Below are 19761 nucleotides of genomic sequence, written 5' to 3'. Positions count from 1 at the left end.
CCCTTAATTCCAAATTTAAAATCTCTGTCCATTTTATGAAAGCGGAGTTAACTTTTAATAACTCAGAAGAGCTCAATTGCCATATATGTTTTATTTATAAACTTGGATATTTAAATTTTTTCCTGCCTCCACAATATTCATAAAAGCGTTAAGTAAAGTCTTAGTGATTTCTGGGGAGTCTTATTTATTTCTACCAAACTGTCCTAATCCTAGGTGGTGAGGTTTTCAGCTTTTTGGGAAACGTTAATAATCATCATCATAGCAACACCTTTCTATGTTGTGCCTCACCATCTTTTATAGAGTGGTCTCAATTATCATGAGTCTCATCTCTCACGTGTTTGACTCTTAGGCAGCAATGTACTTTGTGGTGTAGTTGATACCTCTAAACTGCCTTTTATGGACCAAATTAGAATTTTCATTATCTACTGATGAGCAGACATATCAACTGATGGCATTTGTAGAGCTACCTACCAACCAGCTGTTCAGTTTTAACAACACTTTCTTAACTGTGTGGGTGTAATTTTTTGTGGTTTTTTCCCTGGGCTACCATAAAAATAAGTGGCAAACAAAATTGAAAATGCAAATGCTGAGTAGGGATGCAAACTTAGTTTTCAGTCTTAATGATAACATTGTCTTGCTTGTATTAGGTGGCCCAAAAATGATGAGTAAATCATGTCACAAAGTTGTTCACATGGCTGTTTTAAGCCATGTGATTAGTAATGAAGAAAAATAATGGAACAAATATATGAGCAAAATGATCAAACTGTATTAAAAGTTATTTGTAAAACCAAGTTAAATTAGGAATTTTATAATTTTTTGCTTTGTGGGAACCAAATACCCTTTTTTTTTTTTTCCTGTACTCGGGCCTCTCACTGTTGTGGCCTCTCCCGTTGCGGAGCACAGGCTCCGGACGCGCAGGCTCAGCGGCCATGGCTCACGGGCCCAGCCGCTCCGCGGCATGTGGGACCTTCCCAGACTGGGGCACGAGCCCGTGTCCCCAGCATCGGCGGCGGACCCTCAACCACTGTGCCACCAGGGAAGCCCCTGGGTACACTTTTATAAGAACACATTATGTACTAAAGTTGAGAAGTATTTCATTTCTTTGGCAAGCTGTGGGATAATTTTCTTTTACAAACAAGGAAACTGTGGCTCAAAACACAAGCCTGTGAGTTCTTATTCCAAGTCTTCACCTACATGTTTAAGGGTATTTTTGGGGGAGTGTCGTTATTTGGAAAAGAGAAGGAACTTATAACTGGGGGAACTCTACTTTGTGAATGTGTTTTATTTGAAAATTGGTGTGTGTATTGATTGGTGTATTTATTTGGTGTTTGGGAAATTTAGGGTGCAATGCTCTTGGGAGTAGTACAGCTTAAGCATCCTGGGAGAGAGCAGAGGAACAGCGAGCAGCTAAACGTGAAAGGTTGGCAGCTGAGAGGGCGTTGGTTCACGGTGTTGGTAGTGCCAGAGCCTCCAGTGCTGGGCTTGAAATTGAGACTGTGTAATACACGATCTGTTATTTTTCTGTTCATTCAGTAAATAGTTATTGAATGCCTGATATGTGCTGGTTGCCATGCTAACCGCTGGAGATTAAACACTCATATTTTCTACCTTCAAGTAATTTCGTGGGGGTGATAGACAAATAAATATTTACAATGTAGTGTGAAACTCTGATAGAGAAGTACAGGAAGCTATGCAAACAAATATTTTTCTAATTTACAGTTTCCGTGAAACTAATGGACACAAATCCTGAGATGGCTAGGCAGTGAAGCTGAAGGGGGGCAGAGCTTGAAGTCTTAGCTGGGCTCTATAAAAACAATTTAGGAGTTAACTCAAATATGTTTAATTTAGTTTGGCAGATGTCTGATTTTGGAGGAGACCATGCCTATTCCAATTTCTGAGAATATCATGCTTAAAATTTGTTTATAAAAGGTACTATTGTATTGCACTAAAAGAAAAATTATCTTTAACTTAGACCAACCATGTGTGTTGGTTCTTTGTTTGGATTTAAAATCTCTTACTGACATGCTAATTATTTTGCCTGTTGAATCAAGTCTAATAATAAAAGTGACCTTAAAAAAAAAAAAGTACTTTTCTGGTACAGCCACTTTGGAGGACAGTTTGGTGGTTTCTTACAAAACTAAACATTACTCTTACCGTAAGATGCGGCAGTCAGGGCTCCTTGGTATTTACCCAAAGGAGTTGAAACTTAGGTCCACACAAAAACCTGCGCATGGATGTTTATAGCAGCTTTATTCATAATTGCCAGAACTTGGAAACAACCAAGATGTCCTTCAGTAGGTGTATGGATAAGCAAAGTGTACTTATGTCCAGACAGTGGACTAAATAAAAAGAAATGAGCCATTAAACTGTACATGTATAGGGGCAACGTATATAGGGGAAATCTCAGTGCCTCCTCTCAATTTTGTTGTAAATGTTTAGCATGGCAACCAGCACTTACCAGGCATTCAATAACTATTTACTGAATGAACAGAAAAATAACAGATAGTGTATTACACAGTCTCAATTTCAAGCCCAGCACTGGAGGCTCTGGCACTACCAACACCGTGAACCAACGCCCTCTCAGCTGCCAACCTTTCACGTTTAGCTGCTCGCTGTTCCTCTGCTCTCTCCCAGTTTTATAACTGCTCTCAAAAAATAAAGTATTAGAAAAAAAAAGTACTCGTGGTGACTAAGTGGTGAGCACTGTCTCAGAACGATTTCTTTCATGTTTGTGTATGGGTTCTGAGTACAGGGAGGTCTATCGCATTGCCAGACACAGTTGGCACGGGACTTCATCCTGGGTAAAGAGTGGCCACTCCAGTGGCAAACCTGGAATCCAGCGTTCACCTTCATAGCTGGTTTAGTTATGGTAAAGATGCCTGTCACAGTAATTGCCCAGCTTTCCTCCTAGGAACTGAATCCAGTTAGATTTCTTTCACAGAATGGTTCTCCTTGAAGCACGTTTTGTTTTCAGACAAATAAATCTAAAGAACATTAGGACACTCCCTTCAGGACTTAGAAGTTTGGTCTCAGTCAGTTTGTTATTACAGTGATTTTCAAACCTGTTTTTACCTTTGGCTGCTTTCCACTGAATCCATTTGAAAATGCATTAGTGGAATCCTTCTCTCTGAGCAGGGCTTTCCCAGGGTTCTCTTTCAGATTATTCCATTATACTTTTCTTGGGCTTCCAAATAGTTTGTAGAAATTATTTTTCCTTGGGGCATACTGAAGACTCTCTCAGTGTTAATTAATTGACCTTATATTACTAGTATCTATCATTTATAAAAACTAAGTTGCTAAGATTTGAAAATATCGATGGATTTCAGGGATGGGGCATAGAAGTTCAGCTGGTAAATTCCAAATGCCCTCTCTCCAGCTTGGGCTCTGCTTTTCTGTTCCTTAACCATTTGCTTACTTGTTGTCTACTGACTGTAGAAACAAACATGTCTGGATGGATAGGAGTTATGGTTTGCATTTTTTAGGTTTTTTAAAAAATTGAGTTACAGTTCTCATACCATAAAAATCACCCTTTTAAAGTGTGTATTTCACTAGCTCTTAGTACATTCAGAGTTGTGCAGCCATAACCATTATCTAATTCCAGAACATTTTCATCACTCGCAGAAGAAACCTCATATCACTAACAGTCACTCTCTATTCCACCCTTCCCCCACCCCCTGGCAACCATGAATCTCCTTGCCTGTTCTGGACATTTCATAGAAGTAGAATTAAACAATTTGTGGCCTTTTGTGTCTGGCTTATTTCACTTACTGTTTCGAGGCTCCTCCATGTTGTAGCATGTATCAGCATTCCTTTTTATAGCTGAATAATACTCTGTCATATGGATTTGCCACATTTTGTTTATCCATTCATCATTTGGACATTTGGACTGCTTCCATTTTGGAGCTATTAAATGCTACTATAAACATATATAAGTTCGTGTATGGACATACGTTTTCATTTCTCTTGGGTATATACCTAGGAGTGGAATTCTTGGGTCATGTGGTAACTTTGTTTAACTTTCTGAGGAATGTTTCCTACCGCTTTTGCACCATTTTACGTTCCATCAGGAATGGATGTGGGTCTGAGTCTCTATATTCTTGCCAACACTTGTTGTTGTCCATCTTTTTTTTTTTTTAATTTTATTTATTTATTTATTTATTTATTTTTTGCGTTACGCGGGCCTCTCACTATTGTGGCCTCTCCCATTGCGGAGCACAGGCTCCGGACGCGCAGGCTCCGGACGCACAGGCTCAGTGGCCATGGCTCACGGGCCCAGCCGCTCCGCGGCACGTGGGATCTTCCTGGACCGGGGCACGAACCCGTGTCCCCTGCATCGGCAGGCGGACTCTCAACCCCTGCGCCACCAGGGAAGCCCTGTCCATCTTTTTTGTTATAGCTATCCCAGTGGGTGTGAAGTGGTTTCTCACTGTATTTTTTTTATATATATAAATTTTATTTATTTATTTATTTATTTTTGGCTGCATTGGGTCTTTGTTGCTGCGCACAGGCTTTCTCTAGTTGTGGCGAGCAGGGACTACTCTTCCTTGGGGTGCCAGCTTCTCATTGCGGTGGCTTCTCTTGTTGAGGAGCATGGGTTCTAGGCACGCAGGCTTCAGTATTTGTGGCACTTGGGCTCAGTTGTGGCTCACGGGCTTAGTTGCTCCGCAGCATGTGGGATCTTCCTGGACCAGGGATCGAACCTGTGTCCCTGCATTGGCAGGTGGATTCTTAACCACTGTGCCACCAGGGAAGTCCCTCTCACTGTAGTTTTGGTTTGCATTTCCCTGTTGATTAAAGATGTTGAGCACCTTTTCCTGTGCTTATTGATTATTTGTATATCTTTTTTTGTTGTTGTTGTTTTGACTGCACTACACAGCTTGTGGGATGTTAGTTCCCTGACCAGGGATTGAACCCGGGCCACGGCAGTGAAAGCGCCGAGTTCTAGCCGCTGGACCAGCAGGGAATTCCCGGTATATCTTATTTGGAAAAAATGTCTATTCAGATTCTTTGCTCATTTTTTTTTTTTTTTTGCGGTGCATGGGCCTCTCACCGCCGCGGCCTCTCCCGTCGCGGAGCACAGGCTCCGGACGCGCAGGCTCAGCGGCCGTGGCTCACGGGCCCAGCCGCTCCGCGGCATGTGGGATCTTCCCGGACTGGGGCACGAACCCGTGTCCCCTGCATCGGCAGGCGGACTCCCAACCACTGCGCCACCAGGGAAGCCCCCAAAATTTAGTTTTGATGAAGTCCAATTTAATTATTTTTTCTTTGGTTGCTTTTGCTTTTGGTGTCATATCTCAGAAACCATTGCCCAATCCAGGGTCAAGAATGCACCCACTTTCTTCCAAGAATTCGATAGTTTCAGCTCTTACGTTTCAGTCTTCATTCCATTTTGATTTAGTTTTTCTCTATGGTATGATTCTTTTGCATATGGATAGCTCGTTATCCCAGCACCATTTGTTCAATATGACTTTCTTTTTAACTTTTTTTCCCCCTTTATTTACCATCAATCCAAATACTTATATTAATAGTGCCTGCAGATGTGCAAGGCATATAAGACTGTGGAGTATACAGTTTACAATAAGAACTTGTCTTCCCTTTGGGTCTTACATCTAGTTGAGATTGATGGTGGCATATATACATGAAATTGTTAAATAGTGTATGATTCCGTGCCAGATGAGTGGTGGAGAGAACAGAATTCATTAGGAACTGAGAAGACTGAGTAAGTCTGTGGGCAGAGAAATTCATAGAGAAGATACAGCCATTGACCTTAGATAAGGTTTAGATACAGAAAGACCAGAAATGGTCAGAGCAGAGCTTACTGAAGCAATTAGATTCTTTTGGCCCCAAGTATGTATGGGACACCTTTTAGACAGATTTTAAAATTTTCCTGGATTACCAAGTATTCTCTTAGCCTAAACTCTGTTATTAGAAATTGGAAGCACCTGATATATACTTTGTGCAGTTGTATTTAGAAGTGAGGGTAGTTTCTATTTTGGCCACCCCACATTGGATTGGGTACCTTATGGGCACTATCTCCAGTTTACTTATCTTTTTACTTCTCTCAGTGGTTGTCATTGAGTCAGACTTACTATATTCCCTCTTCACAGTCCCTACAATCTTCAAGATTCCTTTTCTTAAAACTATGGAAAAACTATTCTTGTCATGGTCACTGATTACTTCTGTATTGTAGGTCAGTGGTCAGCTCTCAGTCCACATCTTACTTGGTACATAGCAGCACATTTAACGCAGTTGGTTACTCCCTCCTCCTTGGCACATTTTCTTCACTTGGCTTTCCGAACACCATATTTCCTTGATTTTCCTCCCACACCAGAGTGAGTATTTCAGTAGTCTTTGTTAGTCCCCTTTTCCAGTTCTACTTTGTCTTGGTCTCATAAACTTGGAGTTCCCAGGACTCCCTCCTTTTATCACTTCTGTGTGTCTGCCCCGACTCTCTCTCGTTGATTTCACTTAGTATCATATGTATGCCAGTAACTCACAAATTTGTATCCAACCTTGACCTTACTCTTAAACTCCAGGTTTATATATCCAACTCACTCTTACACATACGCACTGGGGTGACTACTCAACAACTCAGCTTTCACAAGCCCCAAACTGAACTCTTTTATGTCTCTCTCCCCCTCATAACTGCTCAGCCTTTAATCTTTTTCATCTGAATTGAAGACAGCTTTGTCTTTCTGGTTGACTTGGGGTGAAAACCTTGGAGTCATCTGTGAGTCCTTTTCTTCCCTCATACCCAGTCAAAATCCTGTTGGCTTTGCCCTCAGAATATGTCCGGAATCCAACCACTTCTCACCACCTCCACACCTAACACCCTGGGCTGAGCCACTGTTCTCATCTGGATTGCTGCCACAGCCTCCTGACTCATCGCCCTGCTTCTGTCTTGTACTCCTATCATCAGCCAGAATGACTGTATTAAAATGTTACGTCAGTTTATGTAGCTGTTCTGCTCAAAACTTTGCAATGGGCATTCCTATCACTCAAAGAAAGTGAAAGGCAAAGACTTTACAGTACCAGAAAGGCCCTACAAGATCAGGACTCCCGCCCCGGTCTCCTGGGCTTCCTCTCCTACTGATTTCCTTTGCCAGAAATCTACTTTAGCCACACTGGCCTCTTTGCTATTTCTTGAATAATCTAGGTATATTTCTGCAATAGGGCTTTGTCCCCCTCAGTCTGGAATGCTTTCCTCTGTAGGGGAGGAAGAATAATTTCCTTTCTACCCTTGCAAGTTCTTGGCTGAGAATACTATATTAAAAGACAGATTAACCAGTGAAAAACAGTTTGTTAACATGTATACCTCATGTGTGTGGGGGAGATTCTCAGGGAAAAATGAGTAACTCAAAGAGGTGGCTTAGAATTCAGGCTTAAATACCATCTTCAGCTAAAGACAAAGGAAAGGTTGGTATGGGGAGGCCAGTAATGGAGAGGTTACCAGGAAAAGCACAATAAACAAGAATAAGGTTTGTTATACAGATCTAAGTCTGAGCTGTCATCATGATACAAAATTTCTTTAGAGGTTTAGAGCCATTCTTCTCTGCCTGGTACAGAGAGGGAGATACCCTTACAAATGGAGATTTATTTTATAAATTTAGGTTTCCTTTACCAAAGGGTAACTTCTACTCTGTTTTCAGAGCTTCTGTGTCTGCTGTTTCTCAGAATAATCAGCTCAAAATCATCCTTACGCCAAAGAAGCGATTTTGGGGTGGCGTATTCTGCTACCCTTCACCGCCCCCCCCCCCCCGAGGTCTCCACATGGCTAATTCCCTCGCTTCTTTCAAGTCTTTGCCCAGATGTCATTTTCTCAGTGAGGCCTACGATGTCCACCTGTTTAAGATTACAGTTGCTCAAGCCACATACACTCCCCATTTGTTTCACTCTGCTTCCCCCCACCCCTGCCAGTGGCACGTATCCTTTTTTGTCGTACTGTATAATTGACTTACTTTGTGTTTATCTTCCTCACCAGAAGGTAGGTTTTAGGGCAGAGATTTTTGCCTGGACACTTCTGTACCTGTCACATAATCGAGTGCCCAATAAATAGCTGTGGAATGAATAAACATCCTAAGGCTACTGTACGTTCAGGCTTTTTTTTTTTTTTTTAATTTGGCTGCGCTGGGTCTTAGCACAGCCAAATTCCTGATGTGATTTAAAGTTTAAGAACCACCAGTATGAGCAGGATTTCAGGAGCCAGGTCTGTTGCTTGCAGGTATGGATGTGTAGATCTATGAGGTAGTTGACAAGCGTAACTGAATTTGTCCTCTCTTGGTTCTTCTCTTTCTCTTCCTCCTCCCTATTTCCTGAGGAAGTAACACAGGGAAAGAGGATATAAACTGTAGTAACTTACAGTTGATTAATTGTGTGTGTCAGGGTCCCCAAGACTACCTTTAGGGTCTAGCGATTACCAGGAGGATGCACTGGACTCAGCAGGTAGTCACACCCATACTTATGGCTAACATTGATTACAGCAAAAAGATACAAGGCAGAAATCAGCCAAGGGAAAAGTCACATGAGACATAGTCCAGAGGAAACCAGAAGAAAGCTTCCAAGAGTCCTCTCCCAGTGGAGTCACACAGGACACGCTTAATTCCTCTAACATCAAATCCTAACGAGTGTGAAGTGTTACCTACCAGGGAAGCTCATTTAGAGACACAGAATTCAGGTGTTTACTGGGTACTAGTCATACAGGCCCCCTCTGTCTAGCAGATACCGAAAGTCCAGGGATGCCAAGAAGAAAAGTAGCTCAGCACAAACCACATTATACAAACAGTTCAGGCACAGTGAGCCATTCTTAACCAGTTCGGGTGGTAGGAACCCTCCGGTTCCGGGCCTGCTTGCCAGGTTGACCCTTGGCTGGCATCTGGGAACTTGGATTTCAGGAGGGTTCCTACCCCCTAACTGGTTCAGAGTGGCTCACTATTGCTTACAGGTGGGGGTGTGTTAACTCTTTTCTGCCCTGTTTCTCTTTTCACTGTTTTCATCATGGTATCCAAAGAAGTTTGTTTTTTCTTCTTTATGTAGAACATAAAGCATTTAGATGTATCTCTCTTTAGGAAATTTAGTAATAATCAGAATGTGAGAATGCCTTGGACAGTTTAAGTGGATTGAGTAAGTGAGTTTATTCATGTAGGCATATCTTCTGAAAAATGCCTTCACAGTATTATTGTCTCCTGATTTTAGTAATTACAAAAGTGATTTATTTCATGGTAAAATTTTAAAATTTATTCCAAACAATAAAAAATTAAGATAGCTTTCTTAGAATTCACTTGAAAAATATTATCTATGAATGTGACCATCTGTTCAAAGCAGACACTGATTTTTCTTCACTTTACTTCCATCTTGCATGTTCCAAAGGGCCAATTTGTAACTTGCCATCTTTGGATTTGCTTTTGTGAATAACCAGTCTTCTTCCTTTCTTTCTTTTTTTATAGGTCAAGATGCTGAATTATCAGGGACGCTTTCACTTGTTTTGACACAGTGCTGTAAGAGAATAAAGGATACTGTTCAAAAATTGGCCTCAGACCACAAAGACATCCACAGCAGTGTTTCTCGGGTTGGAAAAGCCATTGATAAGGTACGGCGTTGAAGGGAGTGTCTGGCGTGCTTTAGCGTCATCCTTCATCTCCTGTCACCGCTTCAGTAACATCAGCTGTCTCAGATTATTTTATGTTGTTTCTTTTATCCTTGCTTTTAATAAACTTTTGCACATCTGGTTTTACTATGTAATTCAAGTTCCCTGTTGCTGTTATTTAAAAAACAAAAAGAAAACAAACCAAAAACCTTCCCTTTTTACAGCCTTGTTTTTTACCCATTTGCTTAAATGATTACCGCTCCTAGTGTCACGATGAGTAAATTTCCAAGAAATTTTAACTTACTGTGAGGGAGTTTGTTTATAGAAGTAACTTTTCCTACTTCCTGAGTAATTCCCAGGCCATGACTCTGCCTCTGTTATGGGATGATTAGGATAACACGCTTGCATCTGTCTCCCCTGCATCATTCTAACTCTTGTTGTCTTCCTGTGAGCATGCTAGACACTTTTCTCCAGTGTTGCTTTCTGTGTGAGTGGGTTGGTTGCTAGCTAGCAAGGCCTGTCACTTGTATTGGGCGATTTTTCTTTTTTAATTTTTATTGGAATATAGTTGCTCTTGCGACATCTCTTAAATCTTTAACTTGGTGGTTTACTTTTAAGCAGTTTTCACTTTTAGCACTGGGCCAATTTTGCCCTTGGAGTTCATAGTCCTAGTGGCGACTAAGAGAAGTGGCCTAAGGTTACTGTGTGATACCTCTGACTCTTTCAGAGGAGTTTGAAATAGTCAAACGTTGGGGAGTTTGTGACTGGTTATGGACATTTTTGTTCACACATTGTAAACTTCCGGGAGGGTAGGAGGAACTTTTGGGGAGAGCTGTTTGTAGTAAAACCGGTCTTATGAGCTGCTCCATATGTATACACGAGAACAGTAGCTGTAACGTAGAAACTCGTGGAATCCAGAGAGTGGCTCTAACTCGTGGGTAAGTCTGTTAGAAATAGTCCTACAGAGCAGTAGTGTTGAAAAGCTAGGCTCGAGGCAGCCTCAGTGAGCACTAGATGCTTGTAAGGAGATGTGGTTAACTGGTAGGTGCAGTGTGACAGGACTGTGAGTGGTGGGGCTCGGGGGACTGTTTGGGTAGCTGTGCCTTCAGAAGTGTTAGTGACCCTTTGGAGAGCTCTCGCCACTCCCACAGCGCCGTGGGCTTCGCCTCAGCCAGAGGCAGAGGAGTGGTGTTGGCGGCAGCAGCCTCATTTTTGGGCCAGTGATGGCCGTTGCCAGCAGAGGCTGGGAAGGCAGCAAGTGTGCTCCGAAATAGCTTTGTGGTTGTGATGCCTGTTTGTTAATTGCAGGGGAGCGAACACAGCTTTGGAAGCGGCTTCAGCCTCAGCCTTCTGGGGGCTGTGGCGCAGGATGCGGTCAGCTGGTGCGTGAAGTGATTGTTGGCGTGTGCTGCTTAAAGACCTCCTGGAATGGTGACGGGGGCACTTTAGAGGTGGTCTTAAATCACTGTGGGTGAGGAACCCTCCGTTTCTTTAGGGTGAGGTAACTGCTGGTGGTGTTTAGGAAGCTTCGGATTTTGGTGGCTGACAGTGACCAAGGCGTTCTAATGATGGTTCAGACCCCAGGAGGTTCCTGGAGGCATTGACCACCAGGCTGCCTGCAGTTATGCCAGTGTCGGGGCGCAGCAGGACCAGACCATGCCATGACGGTGAGAATAGCTGAAGCTTCCAAAGCAGCCAATCAGAGAAAGCGTCTGAGAAAAGAGCCCAGATTCTGGGAATAGGTAGGGACGGCCTCAGCAGTCGCACCTCAAGTGTGTGGACTACTGGCCACCAAGATTTGGAACATTTGAGCAAATAATTCAGGAGCTTTGCATTCTGCCACTGGTAGGGTGACCATATGTCCTCACTTCCTGCTTATGTCTTGTCCTGTCATAATTATCATCAGAACCCTCTTTCACTCTTGTCCCCCAGCTACTGGTGACTTGCTAAACATGTCTTCCTCCCGACCTGGCAAGTCTTTATGGATATTCACAAGGGTTATCATGTTCTGACTAATCTTTGAGACAAAGCATTTAAATGTATTTGGTGCTAGAAATGGAAGTTCTCTTTTTGAGATTGGATAACAAGGGAACACATAGTGAGTAATCTATATTCTGACTTTTTTAGGGGGGATGTGTTTGAGGTGAATGCTGCTAATTAAATATTTTAATTTACTCATTTCTCTTTTGAAGACATTTTGCAGGTACTTGGAAGTTATAAGGGCTTTTTCAAGTAATTTCTTTTTGTTTTGGTAGGTTTTATGTTCCTGTGAAAGTAGTTTAGGTTCTAGGTGACCCGGCTTCTAGATTCTTCTGATCTATCGTATGAAATAAGATCATTAAGTTGATAGTGGTGATATTTGTTGAATTATAGTCCTGGGGCACAGCAGAAAGCTTGGATCTCTTAGCCCAGTTCGCTAACATTTTCCAGTGCATTCTCTCCCCTTTTTTGGGGTGGGGTGGGGGCATCTACTTAGCCTCAGCTGTAAACGAAGCTGTTACCCTGCTAGAACTACCTAGACCTTGTACATGAGCTTCCCATGCGTATGAGGAACTCTGTGTTGGCTGTTGTTGTCAAGACTCCTTTGCCTTGTAAAGGCTTCGGGCTCTTCTAGTTTGCACCTGGTAAATTTGTGCAAGCTTCCGGGGCCGCCTGCTATAAAGGCTGGGTGGACCTGTGTGGACTGGTAAACAAACAGGATGAAGCTGAAGCCATTGTGGCTCAAGCCTTTACACAACAAACAGCCTTGAGTAATAAACTGGAATGTCATCCAGCAGCCTGTGAGTACGATGTTATGGACACATGTTCCCACCCTGCTGAGAGGAGGACAGTAAAGAAGCCGGTGACTCCTTTATGAGCAGGTTGGTTGTTGAGTGAGGAACTTCAGTAAATTTTTGACATGCTTAAATGATTTATTTTTTCCTTTAATGTTTCAGTGCTCCTTTTAAAGCTCTTTAGTCATCACTTCGCTGAAAATGTACACAGAAGAGAAGTTTATGATGTTAACCAAGACATTTTCTGGCTTTTAATTATTGCCAACATAAAAAGTTATTGAAGATTTGTGCTTTAACGTGTTGACTATCTCCAGATGCTTGTAGTATAATCATAGTTTATAATATATAATAACAACAACCATTGGGTTTTGTGGTAAAAAGTTTTTTAAATGTGTTTTTAATATTTATTTTATAATTTTTAAATTCCTTCTCTATTTTAAGAAAATCTAGGATTCTCTCCTGTTTAGTGTATTTTAGTGTTTTACTTAGTCTTTTGACTTTTTTAAAGTTTAATTCCTAAGAAAAGTCAATAAAAACAATTATTGCTTTAGACTCCTGTGTGTGTGTGTGTGTGTGTGTGTGTGTGTGTGTGTGTGTGTGAAATAGTGCTAAGATTTTAAAGTGTCTAAAATTTGCTGTGGGACAGTGGAAAGTGAAACATACAGTTCTTTAGAAGATTGTGGTCTAGTTTGTTCATGTAAGGGTGCTTTTTGTACACATAAAAGAACTGGAAAGATTCCGAGGCAACATAAAGTAAGTTTGCATAGGATGGACTCTGCTTACTATAAAAGGGAAGGGGAAGGGCTTCCCTGGTGGCGCAGTGGTTGGGAGTCCGCCTGCCGATGCAGGGGACACGGGTTTGTGCCCCGGTCCAGAAGGATCCCACATGCCGCGGAGCGGCTGGTCCCGTGAGCCATGGCCGCTGGGCCTGCATGTCTGGAGCCTGTGCTCCGCAACGGGAGAGGCCACGGCAGTGAGGGGCCCGCATACCGCAAAAAAAAATCAAAGGTTTCTGGAGTTGATATTTTAAATTTGATTTGGAAGAATGGGTAAGATTTAGAGCAGCAGAGCCGTGAGGTGTGGTTCTTCTGTGGCACCCAGAAAGGAGCTGAACAGCTGAGAAAATGCTCGACTCCTGTTAAAGACTCTCAGGGACTGACTGGATTGGAGCGGCTGCCCTTGTCAGGACTAGGACAAGATCAGGCTGGGGACAGGCCAGTGATGGAAGGCGTCAGGATTTGTTCCAAGGAGATGAGGGGGAAAGGGAGGGAACGATGAAAGCATTTGAGCATTTGCTTGTCTTCGTTAGACAGGATGGAATTAGACTAAGGAGAAGTCAGGAGTAGGAGAATACAGCTCTCACTTAATGGGGTGTTGACCGTGTTCCAGACACTGAGCTGAGAGCTTTATATACATTCATAGCCCACGATGCACGTACATTATTCCCATTTCACATATGAGGAAACTAAGATTCAGAAATGCTAAGTAACATACCCCAGGTGTACAGCTTGGAAGTGGTGAATTGATGTTTGGGAAGAGGTATCACTCGAATTTGTTCTTGAACACTGTGCTGTGCTAGGAAATCAGTGAGGCCATTGCAGGGCTGGTCATGCTTTAAGGGGGAAACTCTTCTGCCACTAGATGGAGCATCTACACTGGTGAGGCAACATGATGATTGTTAAAAAAAAATGGAGTAAGGCTGTAAAAAGTGAAATAGAGAATATTTTAAGATAGTTCTGGGTGAGCCGTTTGGAACTGCCTTTTATGTAGGTATGACTGGGGTATGAGAGGAGAAAAAGATACTGGCAGGAGAAAATTTGGGGGCTTCAGCCTGAAAACGTCATTTGGTTTGAGTGGGTGAGGTTGGCTCTAAAGTTCTTACTATGTAATGGATAAATCCTTGTGGTAGAGAGACGTTAACAAAGGAAGGAGGTTAAGGAAGGAAATGAAGGAAATTAAAAAGGCTAGAAAATTTAGTCTAAGATGAAAAAGCTAAGTTTTGAGTTCTGAAATATAGGCAGATAATTTGATTTATGTTTTGGGTGGAATTTTTAGAATTATTGAAAAGGAATGTTGAACAAAGTTATAAAAAGACAACAGTGATTAGAAGCTAGGAACAAATTCTCTAAAAATAAAACATGTCAAACTAACCGCCTTCCCCCCCCCCCGCCCCCCGCCACCAACTACTAGCAAGGCATTTAATAAAAATCCCATATTTTTGTGGTCAGGATGGAAGCTGTTCTTTTTAAATTATGTGGTTTGAATAGGAGCTGCCGTGTTCTCGATACCATGTCCACTTTGGCCACAGTGCTGCATGGTGTGAGGATGGGCCTGAGCCATCCAGGCTTGGCCACCTTCGTTTGCTCCAGGGTTGGTACCTCAACGTCCTTCCCTGGGATCTTTCTCATTAGAGCCCTTATGGAAAGAAGGGCTGAAAATATGTGAGCCCTGGAGTGATTAGTAGCCCTTGAAAGAGTCTGGTCTCTTGTGGGAAGCAAAACCTACATGTCGCGAGAATAAGGGAGGGGAAATCTTTTGAGACCCGTTTATCCTCCTGTCTACCCCTGGTTACCTGTGCCTCTTTTTATTTTATTTGGCAGTACGCGGGCCTCTCACTGTTGTGGCCTCTCCCGTTGCGGAGCACAGGCTCCGGACGCGCAGGCTCAGTGGCCGTGGCTCACGGGCCCAGCCACTCCGCGGCATGTGGGATCTTCCCGGACCAGGGCACGAACCCGTGTCCCCTGCATCGGCAGGCGGACTCTCAACCACTGCGCCACCAGGGAAGCCCCTGTGCCTGCTTTTAAATCCTACTTGCTTGGGCAAAAGAGATTTCTGTTTGTAGGAACCAAGAGTCCTGACTTAAGCAGCTAGTTGCTCTCTGGGTCTGTTCACTTGTACTGGGCTTCAGTTTCTGTGAAACGATATTGGTTTTGTCCTTTTCAGTCTGGAGATCATTCTCAGAAGAGGAGTTGAGTTCCGCTTTCTCTGCCATGTGTCCCATTACGTTATTAGTTTTAGGCTCTGAGCAGAATGAGACTACATTATTTAGTTGGTAATGATAATTATTTGTTGAATTATAGTCTAGTCCACAGAGGAAAGCCTGGACCTTTGCAGTCAAGTCTCAGATTAGGATACAGGGTCAGAGAGCCCCACCGGATCTGGAGGGGGCACAAACCCACTTTTGCCTGCGTCGAGAGGAAACAGCTTGCTTGGTCTAGCATCCAAGCTAGGTTGGGTTGAGAGGGGAAACAGACCCCATCCCTATTACGCTGTGCCAACTAATCCAGTCTGTAATAGTATTCAGGTGACTTTAAATTAATGAATTTATTATTAATGCCTCTGTTAAAGTGCTTTTGTGTTTTTATTTTTATTTATGTTTTCTAAAATGAAGCTCTTTTAAATGTAGAATCAGAAGATTTGGTGGCAAGGCCTGGCCCTCAGATTCAGCATCTGTATTATTGAAGGCCTACCAGGGGCTAGGTACTGATAGTAGATATCTTCATGTACATTATTTAATTTAGTCATTAGCAACACCTTGTGAGGTAGAGATTGTGGTCGGCATACACAGATGTGAAAACCAAGACTTTGGTTAAGTAACCTGCCTGAGATCACAGAACTAGAAAGCAAATGGAAGAGCTGGGATAAAAGCCCAGATTTTAAGACTTTGAAGAGCCTTTCCCAGCTGGAGTTCTTTGAAAGAATTAATTCCTAGTACCCTGAGGGCACCCACTGTATGTATGAATTTCTGTCCTGTGCTTCTAGAGTGGTAAGAGGTGTGTGCCTTCTTTGGGAGAATTAGTAAAATAGTCACTCAGATTTCTGTAGTTGGTTCAGATAAGGAGGAAGTTGGGGAAGCAGATTGACCAGAGCAGAAAGGTACGTGAAATAACATGTAAAATAATTGTGAAGGACGGGGATGTAAATGTGACAGGTGGTTAGATTGTGGGGCATTTTAAGGATCTTAAAAGCCCAACAGAGTAGTTTGACACATGTCTGGCCACGCCACATGACTCCCCTTTGTTTATAAAGAAATAACTTATCAGTGTGCACCCCCTAACCCCCCCACACACCTTTCTTGATCTGGCTAATCTACCTCTCTCTTAACTTTGAAAACTAAAGGAGAGGTATGAATGTCATGCAGAGGAGAGACTGGAATGTCTAAAAGGAGCAACATTTATAAATGCTCATTATGAGACACTACTAAATTTATTTTCCAACCCATAGTTGGCAAAGCACTGCTGTCTGATATATACCTACATACGGATTATTTTATTACAGGGCATATACCTCATCATCACCTTTACTAAGTTTACTAGTAAAAATTTAGCAATTTTTCCCTAAAGGGTTTATAACAATTTATAGTCCTACTGGACATATATAACAGTTTCTGTTTCCTCAATTCCTACTTACACTTGGTATTATCAGACTTTTGTTTTTTGTTTTTGTTTTTGTTTTTTGCGGTACACGGCCCTCTCACTGTTGTGGCCCCTCCCGTTGCGGAGCACAGGCTCCGGACGCGCAGGCTCAGCGGCCATGGCTCACGGGCCCAGCCGCTCCACAGCATGTGGGATCTTCCCGGACCGGGGCATGAACCCGTGTCCCCTGCATCGGCAGGCGGACTTTCAGCCACTGCGCCACCAGGGAAGCCCTATCAGACTTTTAAAAAATTTAAATCAATCAGATGGATGTGAAATAGTATCCATTTGTATTAATTTGCATTTCCTTCATCATCTTTGAAGTTGAGCATCTTTTCATATGTTTGACCATGTGAATTTTCTCCTTTGTGAATTTCTTGGTTATTTGTCCATTGTTTTCTACTGGGTTATTTGTCTTTTTTATTGATTGGTAGGAATTTTTTTTAAAAAAACCTCTTTTGGATACTAATCTCTTGGGGGTTGTAGTGAAGTCGGTATCTTTTCCCAGCCTGCGTGGAACCAGAATCCAGGTCTTTTTGTTCTCTGTTAAATATGCTTTGCAGTTTACCTCTCACTGCTAAATCAGATTAACTGGGTGCTTAGAAGGGAAGTTGATTCCTGGTGGGTGCAACAGTAGCACACAGGTAGGTTCACAGGCCAATTTTTCTTCAAAAGTAGATGGAGAAGTTTAAAAAAAATGAACAGTATTCAAGAGTTGGCACTTAGGAATTAAAACAAATGCTGAGTTTTATCGTGTATGGTTATCACTGCCTGCTCAATAATTATAATTTAAAAAAATGTGTTTCAGAAATGGATGGTGAGCAATGAAAGCCAGTCCTTAAATCTAACCAATTTGTAAGCATGTTCATGATACGGCAGAGAGGTAGGATGGTTTTAGATTTCATGGTTTCACAGTGATGGTCTGTTAAAGTCATTTACTCCTCCTCTGCCTAGCTTCCAGATTTTAAAACTTTTAACCCATCAAAAATGTGAATGATACTAAAAGTACATGAGGTGGTGTATGAATTTATGTGTCCTGATTTCTCTTTTTAAGCCATAATATCTTTTCTAGGCGGACACACCCTTGAATGTGTGCTTTTCTGCTTTTGATTCTTTTTTGAATCCTGCCTTCACATTTAAGAACATCTTTCCACTTTTTTTTTCTTTTCCTTTAAAAATATAAAAGGAAAAAGTATAGTAAAACAGAAGTGGTAATAGACAGATGTTCCTCGTCACTAGCCACTTCTTGGCTGGTTTGCGGTGCTGCTGATTTCCTGGGCAGCCATGCAAATGAGTTTGGTCACCTAGCAACAGGGGCTAGAAGTGATCCTTGCTCTGATGCAACAGTAAGAATGTGCAGTTAAAACAAAAGGAGTTCTGATACTATATTGCATTTCCTCAACCTATTTTTTTAATAATTTTAGCTTTAATTTTTACTGCATGTGAGCAGAAAATAAGCTATGAAAAAAATTTACTTATCGACCTCAGTGGTTTAAACTGGAAAATCAGAACGGTAGAAGGGAGCTCAGAAATTTTCATCGAATGCATTGCTTATTCATGCTTAGTTGTATTTTCCAAGACTAGCAAATAAGTTCTAGAACTTGAATGTAGTAGAGGTATACTGAGTGCAAGGGTATTCAGTTTTTCTTACCACCTGTGTAGTAGTGACCATGGTACACATTATAGGAATAAAGTTACATGAAGAGCATCATTGTAAAACCATCTAAATTTGTTTAAATGTTAGACTCTTTCATTTTAAAGTCACCAAGTTTTCTAGATGAACATTTACCTTTGGTATGTATATTAAGGAAAGATTTAAAGGAATTGTTTTGTTTGATTGGAGCAGTTACTGTCTGGTGGTAGCTATTAAAATCCTGACTAAGTATATACTACCAAAAAAATTGTCTGTTTTAATGTGGTCTGTGCTTTGAGCTGACCATTGTGTCTTCCAAAGTTTTTTCTTTCTTTCCTGCAGAATAATAGACACCTGATAAATTTGTTGGGGGTTGATGCGGTTGGGGAGTAATCATTAAATGAATAAGTAGAAATCTGAAGGTTGTATTTGGAGTGAATGAGGCTGATAGATCAGTGAGGAATCTTAATCAGTCTCAGTGATTTTTGCTTATAGGGTGCATTCAGACAGTTATACAGTTATAGGCAGAGTTCTGAGTTCATAATAAATTCTGTCATCTGATACCCATTCCTTTAGTCATTTGAATGGCCATTTGTCAGGGGAAATAAAATATGGGAGAGTGTACATCAGTCACCCTTCTAGGCTTGTACCTTAGTCCAGAAGAGGAACAACATAGCACCATCTTCACTTCTAGTGTTCTAGTTGTCATAGACAGCATAAAGATATAATAATTTGCTTAAAAGTATTGATGAACTGTTATGAAGTCCTCTCTCAGCAGGCGGAATCTGATAAGCAGATGGGAAATTAGAGAACCTTATCCAAACAATTCTGGCTTTTCTTCAGTGCTAGATAGTCTATTCAATATGGGCACGGAGACTATTGCTGTAGCACCTAGATACCCTGTATTATTTCCATTCTTTAGATTAAGTACCAGGCCAAGAAAGAGGTCTATAAAAAGAAAATGAAGAAAAATGAAGACTCAGAGTAGTTTTGCTTTTTGTTTTTGTCTGAGTAATTCCAAATGTTAATGTGCACATTTAGTTTTAGGCTACTGACTTGACACCTAAGAAGAGATAGCTCTTTAAAGAAAAATGGGCTTACTGTTGGAGAGGAGAGCTCTCCTGCATTGTAGTGATCGTAAATGGTAGGTGGTTTGCAGTTCTATTACTACCTGTTCGTGTATGTACTGTAAAATAATCCTGTGTCGTGTGGACTGTATTTAAGCAATGATTGACTAAGATTGTAATTTCAGTAAATCTAAATGATCTCGTCTAATTAAATTCATGTGCTTCAAAAAAAAAGAAAGAAAGAAAGAAATGCAAGAGGTTTACCAGGGGGTAATGCCTATGAAAGATA

The 19761-nt window shown here is 41.7% G+C and overlaps 1 protein-coding gene across 3 annotated transcripts in view; it reads left to right on the top strand.

Moving 5' to 3' along the window:
- Window positions 1-19761, top strand: part of RMND5A (required for meiotic nuclear division 5 homolog A) — a 61108-nt gene that overhangs the window by 11282 nt on the left and 30065 nt on the right. For all 3 annotated transcript variants that reach the window (XM_033418064.2, XM_004286652.4, XM_033418065.2), the window contains exon 2: window positions 9444-9586. In XM_033418064.2, coding sequence (XP_033273955.1) covers window positions 9444-9586 — 143 coding nt within the window. The remainder of the gene's footprint in view (window positions 1-9443; window positions 9587-19761) is intronic.

Source organism: Orcinus orca, chromosome 13 (assembly GCF_937001465.1).
Source record: "Orcinus orca chromosome 13, mOrcOrc1.1, whole genome shotgun sequence".
In the NCBI taxonomy this organism is placed as follows: Eukaryota; Metazoa; Chordata; class Mammalia; order Artiodactyla; family Delphinidae; genus Orcinus; species Orcinus orca.
The sequence above is the reverse complement of the archived record's forward strand: the minus strand, read 5'-3'. Positions and strand labels throughout refer to the sequence as shown.